The following is a 22,542-nucleotide window of genomic DNA, read 5'->3' as shown; positions in this document are numbered from 1 at the left end:
AAAGCAAAAAGAGGCCAGCCACTGTGTTGATGCTAGGTGGAAGCCATATGGCAAATGCAGTTGGCCTAAAAAACATGCCAGTGTTTGCACTGGCTCCCACTATCCTGAAATGCTGGAGGACTTGGGGAAGGAAATTGTGATGTGAGAAGACCCTCCCAAGGGTGCTTTCTTCCTCTTTTTTGTGTGTGTATGCACATACACATTTTCATCATAAAAAGTAAAGAGAAGTGAAAAGGTAAGTCACAGACTGGGAATAAAGTATTGATAATGTACATCTGATAAAGAACTTGTATTCAGAATATATAAAGAATGCCTACAAAATGGGACCAGTAGATACAGAATAATGGTTATGTCACTGGACTACCTTGGAGTCAACTGTGGTTCAAGACCCAGACCTGGCGACATAAAACTCAAATGAGGCACATGTTCATGCGTGCCCAAGATCCTGAGAGGAGAATGGAGGAGAAGGTATTGCAGTGCGGCAGTTCCCCCCCAGGGGGGATGATTTCTCACTTTCTGTCTCTGTCTCTCTCTGTCTCTTTGGTGAGTACATGCACCCTATAGCCAAAATCTCTCTTAAAAATAAAAATGCCTACGAATCAGTAAGAATGATACAAAAAGACACTTAAAGAGACTTTTCACAGAAAGGAATACCTAAAGGCCGTTAAACATGAAAAATTGTTCAGAATCATCATTCATTAAAGAAACACAATTTCAAACCACAGTGAAGTATGTGCTCTACACCCTTCAGAATAGCTAACACAAAAAAGACGAGCTGTACCTACTGTTAATAAGGATGTGGGACAGCAAATTTTCATACACTGTTGAGAATAGAAATTACACAACCACTTGAAAAGATTATTTATTAATATTTTCACAGTTAAACATTTAACTGCCCGGGAATCTAGTTATTCTACACTTAGGTTTATACAAAATAAATTTGTTTTGTTCTTTTAATTGGCAGAGGGCATATGTGATGGGTGGGATAGGGAAGCACATTCTCAATGGGGTATGGTCATACTGCAGTCCCTTCTCCATTTTTCTTATCATTTTGTGACTTTGGGTGCTCACATACATAATCTCAACGTGAGTTTCAAGGCTGTAGAGCTGGGCATGAACCATGGTCATTCAGGTGGAATCTGGTTTCCCTTATCTACTAGGCGATGGGGCCAGGCTGCATACCAAACAAATTTATTCACGTGTTCACTAAAATAGTGGAAAGTTTATAATAGCACTATTGAAAAAACTTATAACCACCTAAATATCCATTAGTAGTTGAACGAATCAGTTGTGGTATTTCTACAATAGAATATTAAACAGCCTGAGAACGAGTGATCTGCTATACAGAATGATAGAGGAAAAAATCTCATAAAAATGAACACAAAGGAACATGTTTAATGTGATTCTGTTTTTTTGAAAAGCAAAAGCAGAAAAAAATAATCCATGCTGTAGAGGCCTATGCGGCAGACAGCAGGATGGGAGCATGAGTAGGAGCTTCTAGGCTTGACGGTAATGTTCTTTTTTCCCCCCAGTTAAATTGTATTTACTTACTGATGTGAAATATTTAATTCTCATGTCAGATATCTGATTCTGCTTTTACTTGAGGAAAATTAAAGTATTTACATTTGAATGGTAGAAATATAGGAGAAGAATATGTACCAACATTTTGCGTAAATAATATTTTTCCTAATGGAAATTAAATATATGTACAAATTCCAAAAATCGATTAAAATATAGATCTCTTAATATTTTGTTTTTAGGGAACCAGCAGTTAGCGTAATGGCTATGTCGCTGGACTCCCACGTAGTCGACCGCGGTTCGCGTCCTGGACCCGGTGACTTAAAACTCATGCCGGGTGCGTGTGTGTGCGTGCCCAAGATCCCGAGAGGAGAATGGAGGAGAAGGGATTGCGGCGTGACCATCCCCTCTGGGGGGTGATTTCTCACTTTCTGTCTCTATGTCTCTCTCCGTCTGTCTGGTGAACGCACGCGCCCTATAGCGAAAACCTCTCAAAAAAAAAATTTGTTTTTGAAAAAGTCAAGTAAATAGGTAGTGTTCTTTTAAAAGTATTTAACTTGACACTTTTGATAATAAGTACAATTCCTTTTCCATTTTATACTTTAATTTCAGTATAGAGCATTTTTAAAAAAGACTTGATTTTGGGGCCAGCGGGCAGGGATTGATGGTTAAGGTGTTGGATTGCCACATGACTGACTATAGTTCAAGTCCTGGAACCCGGCAGGTTGAAAATCATTCTGAGCGTGTGTGCCTGCTTGCACACATATCCAAAATCCTGAGGGAATGGAAGAGAAGAGATTGTGGCCTGGCCCTACCCCCTGGATGGGGTGATTTCTTATTTTCCTTCTCTCTGTCTCTCCAGGAAGCACACATACCCTATGACAAACACCTAAAAAACAAAACTATCATTTTTAACTATTATTAGAAAACTATAATTAAGTTAAAAGTCATACAACTGTGGTTTCATTATGTTGATTATTATACTTTAAAGTTTAGAAATGTAAAAGTAGTTCTTAATTGAAATGTAATTAGAAATCATTTTGTTGGTTTGAAACTATAGAAATTTTAGAATAACTAGTCTTTTTTTAATAATTATTTTATTTAACTTTATTATTTATTTATTTTTAATCTGACCAGAGAGGGACAGAGAGAGAGAAAAAGTGAGAAAGCAAATTGCCAGGTCTGGGACTCAAACTATAGTCAGCCATATGGGAGTCCAGTGGCCTTAACCACCATGCCACCTGAATAGTTAGTCTTAATTTAGCTAAATTTTCTTAATTTTCTTAATTAACTTAATTGAGCCTAACTTTTCTCTTAGAATGAAGCAGTGTTCAGAGCTTCTTGAACATGTACTATTGTTTGTTTGTCTTTTTTTTTTTTTGAGGTTTTTTGTTGTTGTTGGGTTTGTTTGTTTGTTTGTTTTTTGCTATAGGGTATACTTCATGTTCATACCAGAAAAATAAACATGGCAATAACAGCAACCAAAACAACACATGGATTCTTAAAAATTAAGAGACTTGAACTGATTTTGGTTTTACTGTATGTGACTGTAAAACATTGAATTTGGTTTTTGTTAGTTATGACTCAACATGACAAATTAGTATCTCTAAAAGGATGATTAGAAAAGGCATTTCTTTTCAAAATCTTATGTTTTGTTTAAAAGATAGTGAGTAAAAGTGTGTTTTGGTTCATTCTTATCTTCAGAGAACATATAAAGAGATGTTCCTGCTCCTTCCTCCTGTGGAGAATGTTCTATGATTATGTAGTGTATACAGACACAGTGACAGCATGCCAACCCATTACCTGTTGTACTTTTAACAGTCAAGTCCATCATCTCCAGAACCAGCTAGTCTTCCTGCAGAAGATATAAGTGCAAACTCCAATGGCCCAAAACCCACAGAAGTTGTGTTAGATGATGACAGAGAAGATCTTTTTGCAGGTAATTGTTATATCTTTATTTTTTATAACAACCAATTGTCACTTATATCCTGTTAGACTGCAAATATTTTCTAAGCAAAGGTGAAATTCTGAGTAAAGTATTAGTAAAAACTTAGGAGAATAGGGAATTTCCAATTAGATTACTCTGTGAAAAATACAGACCACTAAAAGAAGCAAAAATGTGGTCCTTGTTCATGTACCTTGATTATTTGGTCAGTTTTTACACCCAAAAGACTAATAGTTTGGCATTTATACTTTGAGAAATAGTAGTGATTATATATTATTTAAATTACTTACAAGATGGAACGAAGTAAAATTAAACTATGGATTTAAGAATCCTTTATGTTTCACATCTGATTGTCTTAATAAATTGCTGCAGTATTTGCTACCTATTCCATTTTAATTCATTTTTTAGGTGAGTAAATCTATTATTGAGGAATTTATTTTTTAGATAGGGGCAGGATTTGGTAAAGTCCATTCTAACTTTGTAAAAAAAGAACTTTCTTCAAAACAATTCATGTATTTTAAGTTAAAATTTCGGTACACGTTTCAATATTAAAAAGCATTATTTTCCTTAAAATTAATGACAGTATTAATCTACTATTTAGGATTTATATTCTAAAATATAAATCTTTATATGTTTAACAGCTTAATTTACCTGTACTGTCTTTAATGAGTCAAAATTTAATATTCTCCCAACTTTTATAATGGTTCTGCATTCTAACCATCTTGTATTTTTTATATAAGTAAATTTGAAGATAAAATTCCCCACCACAAAAATTCATATAGTTTCCAACTTGATTAGTTCCATATAAATAGCTTTAACCATACAGATTTATATAGTATTTATCACGTTAGAAATGAAAAGTATGATAGCAAATACCAATCATGTTTTCTCTTTTTTTCCTTAAGACATTTAATAGCTTTGAGCCAGAATCTTAGTTAACCGAATTTATAATATTATAATAATTCATTTTTGTTTACTTTCATGGACTTTTTCCCAGCAATTCTTACAAGTTCGTTCATGGCATTTGTGTTTTAAGCTAAAAGATGACTTTAGTCCCAGCCAACTGGTGGCCAGATGGTTAAGGTAGCTGGATCCTACATGGGCAACTGTGGGGTTGGAGTTCCAGACCTGGCAGTTTGAGGCGCATGCCCAAAAATGCAAAAGGAGAAATAGAGGAAAAGGGATTGCAGTGTGGCTATTCTCCATGAGGGGAGGGGAGGAGCTTCACTTTCCCTCTTTTTCTATGTCTCTGTGGTGCAAACACCCTTTCGTAAATTGGTGGGGGGTGTGTGTGATACTAGTCCTTTTTATAAGTGGGTACTAATCTAAAATTGTGTATTTTTCTAATAGTATAGGGTTGCACATAGAGGTTTGGATCATTCATTTTACTGGAGACTCTAATCCTTCAGCCTCAAATTTGATATAAATGAATATGCTGGAACCTTACTCTTAAGAACAAAACTTTTGTATGTGCATGCTCAAGGAAAGTTTTTTTTTAGAGCACACTGCCAATCAATTAACGAGATGAGGACTATATAATACTTGTCAAGTTAGCTCCATTAGAAAAATCTTTGTAATGTTCTAGTATATCTAGCAATCTGTACTAAATATTGTGATTAAAATAACACTCAATGTCACTGGGGTTTTCTTTAGACAAACATAAAGGAGAGATGGTTACTACAAAACAATAAAGGGACCAGCAATCGGCGTAATGGCTACGTCACTGGATTCTCATGTAGTTGACCACAGTTCAAGTCCCGGACCTAGTGACTTAAACTCACGCCGGGTGCGTGTGCATGCTCAAGATCCCAAGAGGAGAATGGAGGAGAAGGGATTGCAGCATGGTCATCCACTCTAGGGGGTGATTTCTCGTTTTCTGTCTCTCTCTCTTTCTGGCGAGCACACGCGCCCTATAGCAAAAACCTCTCGAAAAAAAATTTAAAAAAAATAAACATAATATCTTTCCTTTCTTAACCATAAATATAAACACTTTCTATGCTTTATGTTTTAATCTTAAAATCGGTTATATTTTATAATGAAGTGATACCATTAGGTGTTCTAAGATTCAGTCTGATCTTTTGTATTGATTTGGATGGTTGAATTACTACTACAATTGGCTCTTATTTATTTATTTTTTTGGGGGAGAGGTTTTTTTTTGCTATAGGATACGTGTGCTCATCAGACAGAGAGAGACAGAGAGACAGAAAGCGAGAAATCACCCCCCGAGAGGGGATGGCCACGCCACAATCCCTTCTCCATTCTCCTCTTGGGATCTTGGGTGCACACGCGCCCGGCGTGAGTTTAAGCCACTGGGTCCGGGACGTGAACCGTGGTTGACTACGTGGGAGTGCAGCGACATAGCCATTACGCTAACTGCTGGTCCCTGACAATTGGCTCTTATTTTTAATACACATGTACAGATATGTTATTCCTCCTTCTGTGGACAGGTATGGTTCTGGGAAGCCATAGTAGAGACTAGCATGTGTTATCAGGATGGTGAAAAAAACATTGTCCTATAATGAGAACTTGTAAGTGATTTATTTCTCCTATATCAGGGGGTATAGTGTAGATGCTTTTCTAGAGACCTAATCATTTTGATTTTAAAACCGTAAGATTAGATTATATTGGTGTGTACACTAATGTGTTCTAGGCAACATTTGTAGTAGTTTATGTCAGAAGTGGTATACCAGAAACAGTTCACCTGTGACATATGTTACAGTAATTAGCTTACTTAGAGAGTGTTCACCAACTACCGAACCCGTCTTGTCCACCGTAAATCATGTCCTGCACTAGTGCTTCTCGGAACATACTTCAGGAAACTGTCATAATGGAGTAGGAGTGAACACATTGCCAATATTGAAAGTTCCCTAGACTTTGAGAACTTATTTCTGCCATAGTACCTACCTTATTTCATCTGTGCTGTTTAGCAAGTGGTGCTAACTATAAATTTAGTGAATATTCCTTTGTTTAAAAATTCTCTGGCACTATATGAATAAAGTATTACTTAGCTGTCATCAACATAATCAGTTTATACTTATCCTCAAAGGATGCCTTAAAGGAAAAGTTAATCTTTATACTTAGTGCCTATTCTTCCTGATCTTTCAGACTGGTTTAAATGAAACTTCGTGAACTCGTAGTATTTTAGTTTATTTAGGCTAAAAGAAGTTATGAAAATAATTTAAGGCAGACTGTATTTATATGCTGAATTTAATCTCTGTCCCTTTATTTTCTGTTTCCTTTTCCATATTCCTTCTAAGATGCTTTCTTATTTTCAGATCATATACCATTTATGAAGCAGTCTGTTAGTACAAGAAACATAAAACCTAATATGAATGAAATTAAATGTGACTAAAAAGTTAAAATAACCCTATTTATGCTGGTATCTCATAGTTACTGTCTCTTAGGCTGGTGCAAAAGCAATTGTGATTTTGGTCTGAATTTTAGATCATAACTAGGTCAAACCTATCTTTATTAATCAAAATAGGAACCATCACAATCAACACAATTAGGCTGACAAGAAAAAAGTTTGTATATTCCTCTGTAATAAAAATGTATGCTTTAAGACTCGATAAGTTGTTGGAAAGCATCTTCTGTATCCTAATTGTAGGAGTGTTTTTCCTTGTAAAAAGTCACTGAGATGCTTGAAGAGGGGAGAGGTGAATAGGGCAAATGAGGCAAAACTTCATGGTCCAGTTTGTTCAGCTTTTGAAGTGTTGCTTGTGCATCATGCAGTCATACATTGTCATGGAGAAGAATTGGGCCCTTTCTGTTGACCCATGCCAGTTACAGGCATTGCAGTTTTCAGTGCATCTCTTATTTCTTAGAGGTGTAGTAAGTTTTCTGGGATTCAGAAGACTATAGTGGATCAGACCCCACCAGTGACTATCACCATTTTTTGGTACAAGTTTGACTTTTGGAAGTGCTTTGAAGTTTCTCTGTCCAGCCACTGAGCTGGTTATCACCGATTGTTGTATAAAATCCACTTTTCAGGGCATATCATAATCTAATCGAATGGTTTGTTGTTGCTGCATAGGGAAATTAAAGAGAAGATGACACTTCAAAACAATGATTTTTTTACATTTTTGTCAGCTCATGAGACACCCACTTACCAAGCTTTTTTACCTTTCCACCTTCAAGTAATGAACGAATAAAGAAAGGTCGACGTTGAGTTCTTGGACAGCTTCTTCTGTAGTTGGAAGAAGGTCAACTTGGATGTTTGTTCTCAATTGGTCATTGACAACTTCCGATGGCCAGCTCCTATGCTCCTCATCTTCAAGGCTCTCGCTTCCTTTGCAAAACTTAATTGAACCCCCACTACACTGTACATTCATTAGCAGTTCCTGGGCCAATGTATTGTTGATGTTAAGAGTTGTCTCTGCTGCTCTGTAACCCTTTTTGAACCCAGATAAAAAAATCTCTCAAATTTGCTTTTTGTCTAACATAATTTCTATTGTCTAAAATGCATATAAACAGCTAGTAATAAGTCATTGGCAAAAAAAAGAGGAAGAGAGGAGATAAATGCACATTAATAAAAAAAAGCAATAAATGCACATGAAAATGAAGTGTAACATAAGCACATTTATTTAAGAGTGTATCCAATATCAAACAGCTGATTTCAATAGTGTAAAACCTCACTTCTGCACCAACCAAACCTTTTTTTTTTTTTTTTCTATAGGTCTACTGCCAATAAGTTTCCCTTTCAGAAGTTTTATGTTTTGTTTGCTGCTTATTTTGGTGTTTTTTTTTCCTTATTGTTTGTGGATTAAAGATCTCATACTGTAGTTTTGATATACTGCTTTTCCATTTTCTCATATTGCTCATTAGTTTCTTTTTAAAAAATTACAATATTAACAAATGCCAGCAGTCTTCACAGCCTGAAGTTGCATGTAAGATTTTAGTTTGTTACATTATATGGTCATCTGTTTCAACATTTATAATCCATTTTCCTTCTTCTGGTTACCACAGCTTGAAATATTTTATTAAGTTACTAATTTTCATTTTTAATATAAAATATAAAAGATATCTGTACCAAGTAAGGATTTTATCAATATGAGATAACCAGTAAGAATAGCTTGATAGGGGCTGGCAGGTGACATAGTGGTTAAGGGCGCTGGACTCCCACATGGCCAACCATAGTTCAAGTCCCAGACCTGGTGGCTTGCTTTCTCTCTCTCTCTCGCTCTTTCACTCTGTCTTTCTCTGGTCAGATTTAAATGAATGAGTGAGTGAATGAATGAAATAAAGTTCAATAAAATAATTCTTAAAAAAGAATAGCTTGATAAAATATTACAATGTGCATCTTTATTAAATGTACTATTACTGCTATTTGTGTGTGTGTGTGTTGGGGGGGTATATTAAAAGTAAAATGGCTCAGAGGCAGCCACATGGCATAGAGATTAGGGCAGCTGGGTCCCACATGGCCAACATCATGGTTCAAGACCTAGACCCAGTGGCTTGAAAACCACACCAGATACCTCTATGTGTTTGCCCAAAATCTCAGAGGAGAATGGAGAAGGGATTACAACATGGTCATCCCCTCTAGGGAGGGATTTCTCACTTTCTCTCTCTGTCTTTGTCTTGCTCTGTCTCTTCAGTGAGGGCATATGCCCTATAGCAAATAAAAAAAAAAAAAAAAAAAGATAAATTTAAATGGCTCCCATATGACCATTGCTATCTTTCCAAACTTCTAAGAATCTGACAACCTCAGGTTAGAAACCATAGGTCTGATCCTGTTTCTCTTACTCCCAATTTACTTTTCCTGGTAACCACTCTACAGACCAACAGCACTGTAGGTTATGTGATGGCCACCGGTTGTAATTTTCATGCTCCTGACTCTCTTTCTTTCTTACACTGTTGTTCCATTTTCATAGTATTCTTGTGCCATTTTTATTTCTGTACCTATCTAAATCTTCTCAGATTGGTTTTATAAACTATTCTTGATTTTTTTCCTAGTCAAAAGTATTATCTCTCAACTCAAATCAAATTGTAGTGTTTGCTCTGTAGTTCACAAAGTGATTAAATGTCTTATTCTTTTTATTGTTCTCTTGGCTATTATTTAAGTCTTTTATTATTATTTAACATTCCACATGCTTATGTCTTGTTTTCCCAACTAGATTATAAACTCCCTGAGGGCAGGTATGATATTTTACATTTCTTTGTGTTTCTTCCTTGCACTTAGCACAATGTTACATAGCCTGTAGATGTTCAGTTTCTTGGTTTGATTTGATTTTAAATATATTTATTTTTAGGTTTTTCAAGTGAATGAGTATTTTAAATTAAAACCTAAACACGTATTTGCTTTGTGTTATTTTTGTGTATTTAACTAATATCCAGTAATCTTTGGCAATTAATTGCTTTAGATTACTAATTTTGTGGCTTTTCCATAACAAATTGTTAGTCTCAATTGGGATAGTTTGGGCAGCTTTCTGCCATGAAACTTGTGTTTGTATTTATGAAGTAATCATAATGTTAGCCCAAATAATAAAATATTTGGGAGGTAAGTTACTACAAGTATGAGATATATTACCAATCCAAACACAAATTAATGTGGAATTAGCCACCTCATTGCTTTTCTCCTAGCCTTATCCCTGCCATAGCATAGATAATTAAATTAGCTTAATAGGATTCTTCCTAAAACCAACAAAGTTATTGTTGGTTTTAATGTTATGATAAACAACTAAGGAAAGATATATGAAATTCTTTTGTAATTGTTATTTTAAAATAACATCATTTTGATATTTGTCTAGGAATACTATAAAAATATTTTTCATAATTCTTTAACTGCTGTATAGAATTTTGGGAGTTTGTTGCCAGTGTCCTCAACTAACGTGTTCAATTTGTGTCTAGAAGCCACAGAAGAAGTTTCCTTGGATAGCCCAGAAAGGGAACCTATCCTCTCCTCCGAACCTTCTCCTGCTGTCACGCCTGTCACCCCTACAGCACTCAATGCTCCTAGAATTGAATCAAAGAGTATGTCTGCTCCAGTGATCTTTGATAGATCCAGAGAGGAGGTATGGGAGAATGTTTGTGTTATAAATTAATACGTAAATAATACATCTTTTGTTCTTCACCCAATATTATGATTATTCCTAATCAAAGGCTTTTAACATTTAAATAAAAGAACATTGGACCAGCTGGTAGTGTGGTGGTTAAGGCAACTGGATCCCATATACCTGACTACACAGTTCAAGTCCCAGACCTAGCGACTTGCAAAACACTGGGTGCATAAGTACATGTTCCCATAATCCTAACAGGAGAATGGAAGAGGAGAGATTGTAGCATGGCCATCCCTCCTGGAGGGTGCTTTTTCTCTTTCTCTCTCCCTCTCCTCAATAAGTGCATATGCCCTAAAACAAATTAAAAACAAACAAACAAAAAGAAACAAAACAGTAGACTAAAGAAGTTGGAAGATCCTGGCTTCTAATTTTACATCCACCACTCCTGTGTTATCACTTACCATCTAGAGTTTGTTGTTTTTGATCTTTTGATGATAATATGTGCCTCTCTTTTCCTATGTTGGTCAGATAAGATGATGGATGAAAATGCTTTGAAAACTGTTAATCTTAGTAAAATGGTATTTTGAGTAAGTAATTTATGTGTTGAACGTATGAGTTTTTTTCGTTTGTTTTTTTTTAGTTTGCCAGAGGGTGTATGCACTCGCCAGGTAAGAGACAGCAAAAAAGAGAAAGCAACCCCTTATTGGGCCTGGTCATGCCACGATCCCTTCTCATCCATTTCTCCACCCTGTCAGGTTTTGGGGCATGCACACACGCTCAGCATGTTTTCTAAGCTGCTGGGATCCAGATTCAAACCATATGTCAGCCATGTGAGATCTGGTTCCCTTAATAATCCAGCCATGGGACCAGCCAATATATAGTAGATATTATTGATAATTATAGGCTGCTATCTAGCCTTTATTTTTATAAGGTAGAGATATGTATCATTTAAAGATACATTCTCATGATTTGGTAGTAGAACTGATAGGTAAATTTGGGAGAGAATATGGAGGTTATTTTAACTGTCAATTAGATTCATGAAATATATCATTGAAGTGACCATGATTAAATAATCCTAGGGCCGGCCCCATGGCCAAGTAGCTAAGGGAGCTGGATCCCACATGGCCTTCTACACAGTTAAAATCCTGACCCTAGCAACTTGAAAAACACACCAGGCATGTGTACATACTCCGGATCCCAACAGGATAGAGAAATGGAAGAAAAGGAATTGTGGAATGACTGCACCCCATTGTGGGGTGCTTTCTTCACCCCTCTCTGATGAACACACGTGCACTCTGATAAATTAAAAAAAAAAAAACATAAGAAGAAGAACCACATACGAAAATGTGAATAATCTCTTAAATATACTATTATTAAGGAAAAGAAGCAAGCCATGAAAGAGTACTTAATGTATGATTATGTTGTGTGAACTTTATAAACAGATTCAACTCTTGTACAGTATTAGAGATCAGGATAATACCTTCTCTGGCAGGGCGAAAGATGGGCTGGGACTAGAGGGGAAGCACCCAAGGACCTTCTGGGTAGTGATGATGGTATTTGCTTCTTAACTGGGTTCTGGTTACAAATAATGTTTTTACTCTAAGAAAGTTTATATCCTTATAATTGATTGATTGCCATAGGGTGCATGCTCTCACCAGAGAGAGAGGGAAAAGGAGAAGTCTCCGTCTGAGGTGGGTGGCCACGGTGCAGTCCCTTCTCTCCTGTTATTCTATGGAGATCTTGGGCATGGAGATCTTGAACATGTAACACATGCTCTCTGTGTGTTTTTCAAGTCCTGGGGTCTAGGACTTGAACCACACAGTCGGCCATATAGCTTGAAGCCCTCCTAACCACTGTGTAACCAGCTGGCCCGGTACTCTTATAATTTATATACTTCTCTGTATTATTTTATAATTCAAAAATGGTTTACTTAAAAGCATTTTATGTAAGAAGGCAACTCTGAAAAAAAGATTATGGTTAGAAAAACTCACTTTTATATAGTCTTAGACTATTAACATTGTCCTGAAAAAATTTGCAAGATTTACTGTCCATACTTTGTGAGGATAAAAGACCTTTCCTGCAAAGCCATTACTCAAATTGCTTATTAATAATGGCATTAAAAAGACCTTCTCTGTAGTCTTTTAGGTTATCATTTTTCCCCACTTAACTGTTCTTGTCATCATGCTTTATAGTGCTTTCGTTGGGTTTAAGAACACGAGTTTATTAGGTAATTACAGAAATTATGATGTTCAAGTGGCTTTTAAGTATTGTGATTTCTGTAAGAATGTTAAGATTCTACTGGTGAAAGTAATGATTATCTCTTGGTTATTAAAGAGTAGTGATGCAATTTGAAAATGCTGATGTTAAAAGTAATTATTTTAATCATCTAAATCTGAAGTTTCAGTTTATAGAAAAACAACAACAAAATCCCCCAAAATGTTTTTTCTCTGAGGATCGATCCAAAGAGCACAAGATTTTCTATTATATCTTCAAATGATCCTTTTCCTATTATTTTTGTATTTTTTTTTTATTTTTACATAGTCAGAAAATGTGATAGCTTTTATTGTTTTTCAGAAACGGAGTGCTGAGTAGTTTTAAAATTATTTATTTGACAATGACCCTAGTAGAAAGTAGATGATAAAAATCATCATTAGTATGATGAAAACAATGTAAATTTTAATCTTTTTAATACCCTCAAAATTATACTTTATAGATTGAAGAAGATGCAAATGGAGATATTTTTGATATAGAAATTGGTGTATCAGATCCAGAGAAAGTTGGTGAGTTGTTATTTATTCTGATTTGTACTCCTTCTTTTGAGTAGTTTGGATGTTTTCCATTACATGCATTATTACAATATTAAAATGGTGCTTTTATGTTCAAGCATGTGATTTCTAATAGTATTTTTTGCCTTTCCTCACAGGTGATGGCATGAATGCTTACATGGCATACAGAGTAACAACAAAGGTAAGTTGCATGGTAGTGAAGTCCTATATTTTCAGCTACTAGAAAGCCTGGCAGAAGAGTCATGATTTGGAAGCCAGTCTGTGAAACGTAGCAGAACCTTGTGTAAAAACCAGATAATGATTCCTCAATATGCGTACTATGAGGATACAACAGTGATTAATATGGAAGTGATCCCTGTCTTCATAAAGATTGCCAGGAAGTAGTTTCAGTGACTTAGGAGTGATTAGACAGGTAAAGTGTTCTGAGTGTATGTGAGAAGGGATCTAAGCTAGACCTGAGGGGTCAGGAAAGGCTTCCTGCAAAAGTAGTATCTAAGCCAGATAAAGGGAAGGGGACTGATTAAGCAATGGTGGAAAGAAAAGAGAAAAATACTTGTTGCAGGTAAAAAGGATTTGTTTGCGTGAAAGCCAAAAGTCAAGAAAGCATTGCACTTTCTAGGATCTGTAAGAAGTGGTTCATGGTTGAATTGTGTGGCAGTAGCCTCTGCGTTATGTATAGTCACATTAAGAAATCATCCTCTACTGCAGTAGGACTGTTCAGAAAAAAAAAGGAAAAGAAATCATCTTCATTCTAAGTATAATGGAGAGCCAATAAAGAGGTTCAATCAGGAGTGTAGCACAATTAGATTTTTGTTTTAGAAATAGCTGTCTGGCCTCATTATGAATTTGGAGGGTCAAAATACAAGTCAGGGGAACCAGCAGTTAGCGTAATGGCTGTGTTGCTCGGCCTCCCACGTAGTCGACCGCGGTTTGCGTCCCAGACCTGGTGGCTTAAAACTCACGCCGAGTGCATATGCGTGTGTGCCCAAGATCCCAAGAGGAGAATGAAGGAGAAGGGATTGTGGCGTGACCATCACCCCTGGGGGGTGATTTCTCGCTTTCTGTCTCTATGTCTCTCTCTGTCTGGTGAGCGCACGCGCCCTATAGCGAAAATCTCTCCAAAAAAAAAAAAAATACAAGTCAGGATTTCCATGTAAGAGGCCACCGCAACTTTTAAAGGATTGTAGGCCTTCAAATCTTAAAAGAGTCTGTTGCAACAATCCTAGCTGTGAAAAATAATTTATACTGTGAAACAGTTTTGAAAGTGAGCAAAACGAATTGTTTATTGAATTATGTAGGAAATAAAAATCAATAGAACTTATATGTATGGATGAAAAAGGAGGATAATTGTGAGGAAGTTAGTTGTAGTAGGAGAGATCCATGAGAAAGGCAGCATGAGAAGGAAAATAGTGAAGATGGAGGTAAGATTTGTTCATTCATTGGACAGCTAGCTATTTATTAAACACCTACCATGGTATTAGGTGCTGTTGCAAGCACAAGGGTGTGGTGATAAACAGTATATTCTATAAGTGCCCTTCTTTCATGGAACTTTTGTCTCAGCAGGGGAAAATATGATGAGTTTGAGTTACCAGTGAGATTTAAGTGGAGGTGTCCCTTGAACATTTGAATATATTGCGTTACTAAAGCTCAAAAGGAGATCTGAGAATGTTAGCATAAACATACAGTGGAGGATGAGATGAGTCAAGAATAGAATAAAGAAAAAACTTTTTGTCACCTTGTTTGTATAATGAACATTTTGATTTAGGCTTTATATAGTTATTAAAAATCTACGTGCAACGTTAGTTATATACTCTGCATTCTTGCAAGGTACACCAATGTGTGTATTTATGAGTGTGTGACATTAACTTCTAAACAATTGTTTAATATTTAAAATTTGAAACAACTCTTCTTTACTTGTAGACTTCTCTTTCCATGTTCAGCAAGAGTGAATTTTCAGTTAAAAGAAGATTCAGTGACTTTCTTGGTTTGCATAGCAAATTAGCAAGCAAGTATTTACACGTTGGTTATATTGTGCCACCAGCTCCAGAAAAGAGTATAGTAGGTAAGCGTGAACCTTAATTTTCATTAGTTACTAGTTCAGTTTTAACTATATGGATTTGCAGGTTCCAAAATCATTCTCTATAATAACATCTCATAATGTCTAGAGATAATAAATTTAAATACTCCATACCTGATTAGTTTCATACTAATCATGTATCATTGAAGAATATATAGCTAATAGTTCTATTTTCTATCATCTGAGGATTTTAATTTATATAACATGCATGTCTTCAAAAAGTTCTTGGAAAGTATCTTAAGAACTATGCATGGGTTTCAAATGGTTTTTACAGCAAAATAAACTCTTACTTTTTTTTCCCCTAAAAAATAAATGCCAGAGGATATATGTGCTCACCAAAGAGAGACAGAGAAAGGAGGAGAGGTAGAAAGCTCCCCTCAGTGGGGCATGGTAATGCTGCGATCTTTTCTCCATTTCTCTACCCTATCAGGATTCTGGGCATGTGCACTCATGCCCCATCACTGGGTCCAGGACTTAAACTATGCCACTGGCTATGTAGGATCTGGCTTCCTCAACCCTTAGGCCACTGGGCCCACCCTAAACTCATATTTTTTTTTAAAGAATTATTTATTTTAATTTTATTTGTTCATTCGTTTATGTTACTTTGAGCAGAGAGAAACAGAGAGAGAGAGAGAGAGAGAGAGAGGGAAAGTGAGAAACCAAGCCACTGGGTCTGAGACTTGAACCATGGTTGGCCATGTGGGAGTGTCCAGCACCTTAAGCCACCACGCCACCTATTGGCCCCATAAACTCATACTTTTAATTCTATTTTCAATGAACTTTTTGAGGTACTCTCATATAATGATGTATAGTGATAGTATATTGCATCAGAATTTACCAGGGTGAAAGCTCTTGGAAGTTAGGAAGCCCTAACTTTTTAGAATCATTAGAATACTATTTTATTGAATCTACACTCAGAAGATACTTAATATTATTAGTATATTAACATTTTTCTGAAGAGTGAAAGTTTTTTCTTTTTTAAGAGAAATTTTTGCTATAGGGCACGTACACTTGCCAGAGAGAGACAGACAGTGAGAAATCATTCCCCAGGGGGGTGGTCATGCTGCAATCCCTTCTCCTCTATTTTGCTCTAGGGATTTTGGGCACACATACTCCATGTGAGTTTTAGGTTGCCAGGTCCAGAACTTGAACCGCGTTCGACTACGTGGGAGTCAACCAATGTAACCATTACTCCCTCTGCTGGTCCTGGGATGGAAGCATTTAACTCACAATTTAATCTGTCTTCACTAATCTAAGAGCCGTTTAAACTCTGCTTACTTCATACTTCAGTTTAATGTTTAAAAACATTGGTACTTGTGAAGACAAGTAGTAAAAGCTTAGTTAAGAGACCAACAGTTAGCGTAATGGCTATGTCACTGGACTCCCACATAGGAAAGGGAGGAGGAGCTTACATTTCACAATGAAGAACATGGGACACATAACATACTACATTCGATAATTAGTCTCTCAACATAGGATCTTTCTTAGTCTGGAAATAGGATTTGATTTAGTCTAGAGCTGCCCTGTGGTCATAGACCCCATGTGGAAGTCTTAAAATATATTTGATCGGTTTGGGACTAACTTTATGGCAGTCTTCAGGATTGGACTACTTTGGGGGATACCTTGGACCATCTTAGGCCACCTTGAAGCCAGCCTGAACTAAAGTAACCTCTGTACCTCTCGAATCTTCCTGAAACAAAGACACATAGAGCCTCGGCCTCCTGCAGTACCTTCTCAGACTTGAAACCTTTGAAGTAGTGAGGCAAGGAGGAAAATGTTAAAGGGATGTTATGCAGGTAGAATTTAGCACTTCAGAGTCCAAAAAGAGTTAAAGAGAGGTTTATTATCATACTAAATTCTTGGATTACAAGAAGATTAGCCAAAGGTATTTCATGGGAAAGATCCCTCTTCACCTACCATTTTTGTCAGCGTTTCTGGAGAAAGTACTGTGGGCTAGAATTTACTCAGCTGCTACAATAGTCAGGAGTATTCCTAAGACCCATGTTTGAAGGTTGAAAAGTCAGCTGGGAAGGGGCTATACAGAATGAAGGGACTTCACTGATTATGTCTTCTCTATGCAGAAGTTACGATAGCCGCAACAAGCATGAGATCATTCGCTGCTTGAAAGCGTTTATGAACAACAAGGTGAGATTTTTTTTTTCCCATTCTCTTTCCAACTCTCATCTGGACTCCTATTTTTATCTTGTATTGACCAACCCAAAAGAAGGAACTCTAGGGGGGCCAGCATATGGTGTAATGATTATGTCGCGGGACTCCCACATAGTTGACCGCGGTTCAAATCCTGGACCCGATGGCTTAAAAAGAACTCATGCCGAGTGCATGTGCTTTGTGCCCAAAATCCCAAGAGGAGATTGGAGGAGAAGAGATTGCTGCGTGGTCATCTCCCTGGGGGGTGATTTCTCGCTTTCTCTCTCTCTTGGTCTGTCTGGCGAGCGCACGTGCCCTATAGCAATAACCTCTCCAAAAAAAAAAAAGCTTAGTTAAGAGAATGCAGAATATTACAAAAGAGAATGAAAACCTGTTATCCTTCCATTAAAAGATATGTCATCTCTTAAAATTTTGTAATATTTTTCCAATTTTTTTCAGTCACAGGTTTTGATTTACCTTACTTTATCTTTCGTTATACTTGAGATTATTTTGAAAAATGTTTTAAATAAATTTTGCTGATGTTTAAATTGCTGTTTTTACTTTTTTAAACATTTGGTTTAGGGAACCAGCAGTTAGCGTAATGGCTATGTTGCTGGACTTCCACGTAGTCAACCGCGGTTCACATCCCAGACCTGGTGGCTTAAAACTCACGCCGGGCGTGTGTGCATGCGTGCCCAAGATCCCGAGAGGAGAATAGAGGAGAAGGGATTGCGGCGTGACCATCCCCCCAGGGGGTGATTTCTCGCTTTCTGTCTCTATGTCTCTCTCTGTCTGACGAGTGCACACGCTTTATAGCGAAAATCTCTCCAAAAAAAAAAAAAAACAGTTGGTTTAAAAGCAATTCTGTTCTATTGGTACCACTTATGATTTTGAAACATGTTATATTTAGGTTGATTTGTTAAATTTATTTTTTATTTTTAGCTTTAAAAATCTAGTTGAGTGGTTTTTCAATTATTTAGTATAAAGACGCTTTTATATTCTCAGAATTTATTGAGGATCCTAAAGGGGTTTTGCTTGTGTGGTCTGTATCTATTAATATTTACTATTTTCAGATTTTTTTTCATTCAAAAGTAACACACTGATTACATTACATATTAAATGAAATGTAAACAAATCATTTTAATAAAACCAAAAAAAAATGATAAGAGGAGCTTCCAAATAAATGATAAGAGGAGGTTAAAGCGGCTGCATCCCACACGGCCAAGTGAATAATCGAGTCTGGACCCAGGGACTTGGAATGCGCACAGGGTGTGTGTGCATGCATGCCCGAAATCCCCAGAGGAGAATGGAGGAGAAGGGATTATGACATGGTCATCCCCCCAGGGAGTAATTTCTCACGTTCCCTCTGTCTTCTCCATCTCTCACTCTGTCTCTCTCCAGTGAGTACACATGCCATATAGGAAACTTAAAAAACAGCCTTTTTTTTTTTTTATTGATTCTTGTTTCTTGCTTAAGAGAAGGTATCTGCTTCTGCATTCAATTTGTTGTGATATAAAATATTATATAACCTTTTAAAAACTTCATGAACACTCATTACAAAATGAGAGCAAAAAGGACAAATAATAGGTTAATAGTAGTATGAAAATAAAGTTAATGTTCCCCTTATTCCCCAGAGGGTCTCTGAAACCTTCCAGGTATCCTGAGCTATGACTTAAGAATTACTGATCTCGTTAACAATCTTATTTGTCTCTTCTCCTCTAAACTATTGCAATGGTATCTTTTCGTGTCATCCATCTTGTCTATAAGGATCTTAGTTTCCTTATTGTAAATGGTTTATTAATTTTTCTTTGACTTAATGTCATGCAACTGTTTTTAATACCAAAAGTAGTAAATTTCAGTGGCTAGAAATGCTATTTTTGTCCTGTATCTTCATGTTGTAGTGTAACCTTACATGTTCTAAAAAAAAAAAAAAAATAAAAAGTCCAACAGATGGCATAATGGTTACCTCGCTGGACTCCCAAAGTAGTTGACCATGGTTTTAGTCCCATACCTGTTGACTTAAAACTCACTCCAGGCACATGTGCGTGCATGCCCAAGATCGCAAAAGGAGAGTGGAGGAGAAGGGACTGTGGCATGGCCATTCCTTTTGAGGGGTGATTTCTTGCTTTCTATCTCTCTGTCTCTCCAGTGAGTGCACATGCCCTTCAGCAAAGATTTCTCTCTCAAAAACAGAACAGATTTTTAAAGTATATTCCATAACCAAGCTTATTATATTTTCAACTATTTATTTTTAACATTTTAAAATATTATTTTTAATTGACAAAAATTGTATACATTTATGGGTTGTAGTGTGGTATCTTTTAGTGTGTGAATATTGTGTGTAATGATCAAATTAGGTAATTACCATATTTATCATCTTCCAACTAACTTTTTACCTTACTAATGATCAACATTCCACAAATTATTGCAGTGTAATAAACAGCACATACAGGGCCAGTAGGAGACATAGAGGTCAAGACAGCTGAATCCCACTTGAGCAACTGTGTGGTTCAAGTCCTGACCCAGTGACTTGAAAAACACCAGGCTGCATGCCCAAAATATCAAGAGGAGAATGGAGGTGAAGGGATTACAGCATGGCCTGCTCCCTGGCACACACACACACGTGTGTGCCTGTGCTCTGTCTCTGGCGAGCACACATGCCCTGTAGCAAGAAATGAATGAATGAATGGCACATATAAATTCAAACAGAAATAAGAAACTGAATCCTCACAGCATCCTTTTCTGTTACTGATTCAAACAGTGGTAGGAAACAGTGACAGCATGATGTTCGTATTATTCAAGTACATGAGCAAGCTGAGCCAGGTGATTTTGTTGTTATGCAAACATAGAGTAAGTATACTTATACAAACCTAGGTAGTATTGCCCACTACACCTAAGCTATAACGTTTGACCTACTACGATCTTATAGAACTACTGTCATATATGTAGTCTCATTGACTGAAACATCGTTACATGGTACATGACGGTGTTTTTATTATACCAAAAAGGAACCCCAGTACCCCTTAATTATCATCCCCCATTAAGTTAGACGTCTGTCAGCCAAGTTATTGGAATAACTAACATTCATTGAACACTTACTTACCTGACATACTGTGGTAAATACTTTACATTCTCCCATTTAATCCTAATTACAATTTTATGAGTTAACTTATCATTATCTTTATTTAATAGGCAAAGAAATGAAGGTTAATCAAGGTTATATCACATATCCCAAGTGCTGCTACTATTAAATACTAAGTTACAGAGCTTAGAGCTGAATGTAGGCTCTCTTACTCCACAGCTTATACCCTAAATCACTATTCTATTCTGCCTCCTAATTTCAGTATAATTATTTCAGTATATGTATGATTCACTTTTATTTTTTCCCTGAATTAGAAAATGAAAAAAAAAAATGTTGGGGCCAGCACGTGGTGTGGTGCTTAAGGCTCTGAACTCCCACATGGCCCATCACTGTTTGAGTCCCAAAATCTGTGGTTTGTACTTGGTATGAGCGAGTGCATGCTCAAAATCACAAGAGGAGATAGGATTGTGCATGGCCATCCACTTTGGGGGGTGATCTCTCTCTCTCTCTCTTTCTCTCTGGCACAGTGCACACACCCTATGCCAAAAATCCTAAAAAAAAAAATAATAAAATAGTGCTATATTAATTGTAGAATTTTCTAAAATACATTAAAGTGCTGTATATGTATGTATACATATATGTATGTATATATGTGTGTGTGTATATATGGGACAGGAAAAATAAAGAGTAAGATGAAACCAAGTAAACCAGTTTCCTTAATACATGCATAAAATCTTTTTTTTTTTTTTTTTTTGGAGAGGTTTTTGGTATAGGGCACGTGCACTTGCCAGACAGACAGAGACAGAGAGACAGAAAGCGAGAAATCACCCCCTGGGGGGATGGCCACGCCACAATCCCTTCTCCTCCATTCTCCTCTCGGGATCTTGGACATGCACGCAACACGCGCCCGGCGTGAGTTTAAGCCACCGGGTCCAGGACACGAACCATGGTCGACTACCTAGGAGTCCAGCAACATAGCCATTATGCTAACTGCTAGTCCCAATATGTGCATAAAATCTTTAACAGTTATTAAAGATGGGTAACACATTAATCTCTGAACTTCTGGCATCCAACCAAGTAGAGAAGCACTAATTTCTAATTTTATAAAGTCCATAAATTTTTAAAAGTAAAAACAAATACATTACCTAAGAATATTAAAAACATGAGGACTCTTAATTACATAGCCAGTGTAATTATTACAATGTTATTCTCAAAAATAACATACACTTCCAGTGGAGTGGTAGAATAAAGTAATAACTCCTTTTTGCTGGAAGCTGTAACTGCCACTGATAGAATAAGAGGACTCTTCAGCAGCATTTAATACCACTATAATAGGACTTTGGTTTACTTTAAAACATTATTTTATAAACTATTAAAAAAGAACAACCATAAAGTTAAAAAGTTTTCAGAGCTCACTGGTTAGGGTAAGTTGTTTTGGATTCTTTTTTGCTGAGTTTTTTGGCATAATGTCACATAATGGTTATCTCTAGGAAATAGCATGAGTTGAAGATCTTTGACTTTAGTAAGGAAAAAAGCAGCAAAGAACTACATAGTAGTGACATTTTTTTTTTCCCTCCAGGGAAACAAAATAAGTAAAATAATATCCCACATCTAATAACTCAGTCAGGATAAGTGCCTGGGCTTTCCTTTTCAAACCATTATATTTAGTTGAATTTGTTAAATAAAACATTAACAGATGATGTGTGTTAATCACCAATATCTACCTAACAATTTCATGGATTCATGTAATCCGTTTTTTAGGGTTTTCTTGAAGGCTTTTTTTTTTTTTTTAAAGAGATTTTTTGCCATAGACTGCATGTGCTTGTTTGAGCAACAGAGATAAAGAAATCAAGCAATTAATCCCCAGGGGGGATGGCCACACCACAATCCCTTCTCCTCTTTAGATCTTGGGCATGCATGCACACATGCTCAAGTGTTAGTTTTAAGCTGCCAGGTTTGGGACTTGATCCACAGTCAACTACATGGGAGTC

General features: G+C 36.5%; 1 protein-coding gene across 2 annotated transcripts in view; it reads left to right on the top strand.

Annotated features, from left to right (window-relative positions):
- Positions 1-22,542, top strand: part of SNX2 (sorting nexin 2) — a 70,382-nt gene that overhangs the window by 21,904 nt on the left and 25,936 nt on the right. For both annotated transcript variants that reach the window (XM_006167477.3, XM_006167476.3), the window contains exons 2-6: positions 3,340-3,457; positions 10,310-10,473; positions 13,172-13,238; positions 13,382-13,425; positions 15,165-15,306. In XM_006167477.3, the coding sequence (XP_006167539.1) occupies positions 3,340-3,457; positions 10,310-10,473; positions 13,172-13,238; positions 13,382-13,425; positions 15,165-15,306 (535 nt within the window). The remainder of the gene's footprint in view (positions 1-3,339; positions 3,458-10,309; positions 10,474-13,171; positions 13,239-13,381; positions 13,426-15,164; positions 15,307-22,542) is intronic.

The sequence above is a fragment of the Tupaia chinensis genome, unplaced genomic scaffold, assembly GCF_000334495.1.
Source record: "Tupaia chinensis unplaced genomic scaffold, TupChi_1.0 Scaffold144806_1, whole genome shotgun sequence".
NCBI lineage: Eukaryota > Metazoa > Chordata > Mammalia > Scandentia > Tupaiidae > Tupaia > Tupaia belangeri.
This window is presented reverse-complemented; position numbering and strand designations above follow the sequence as displayed.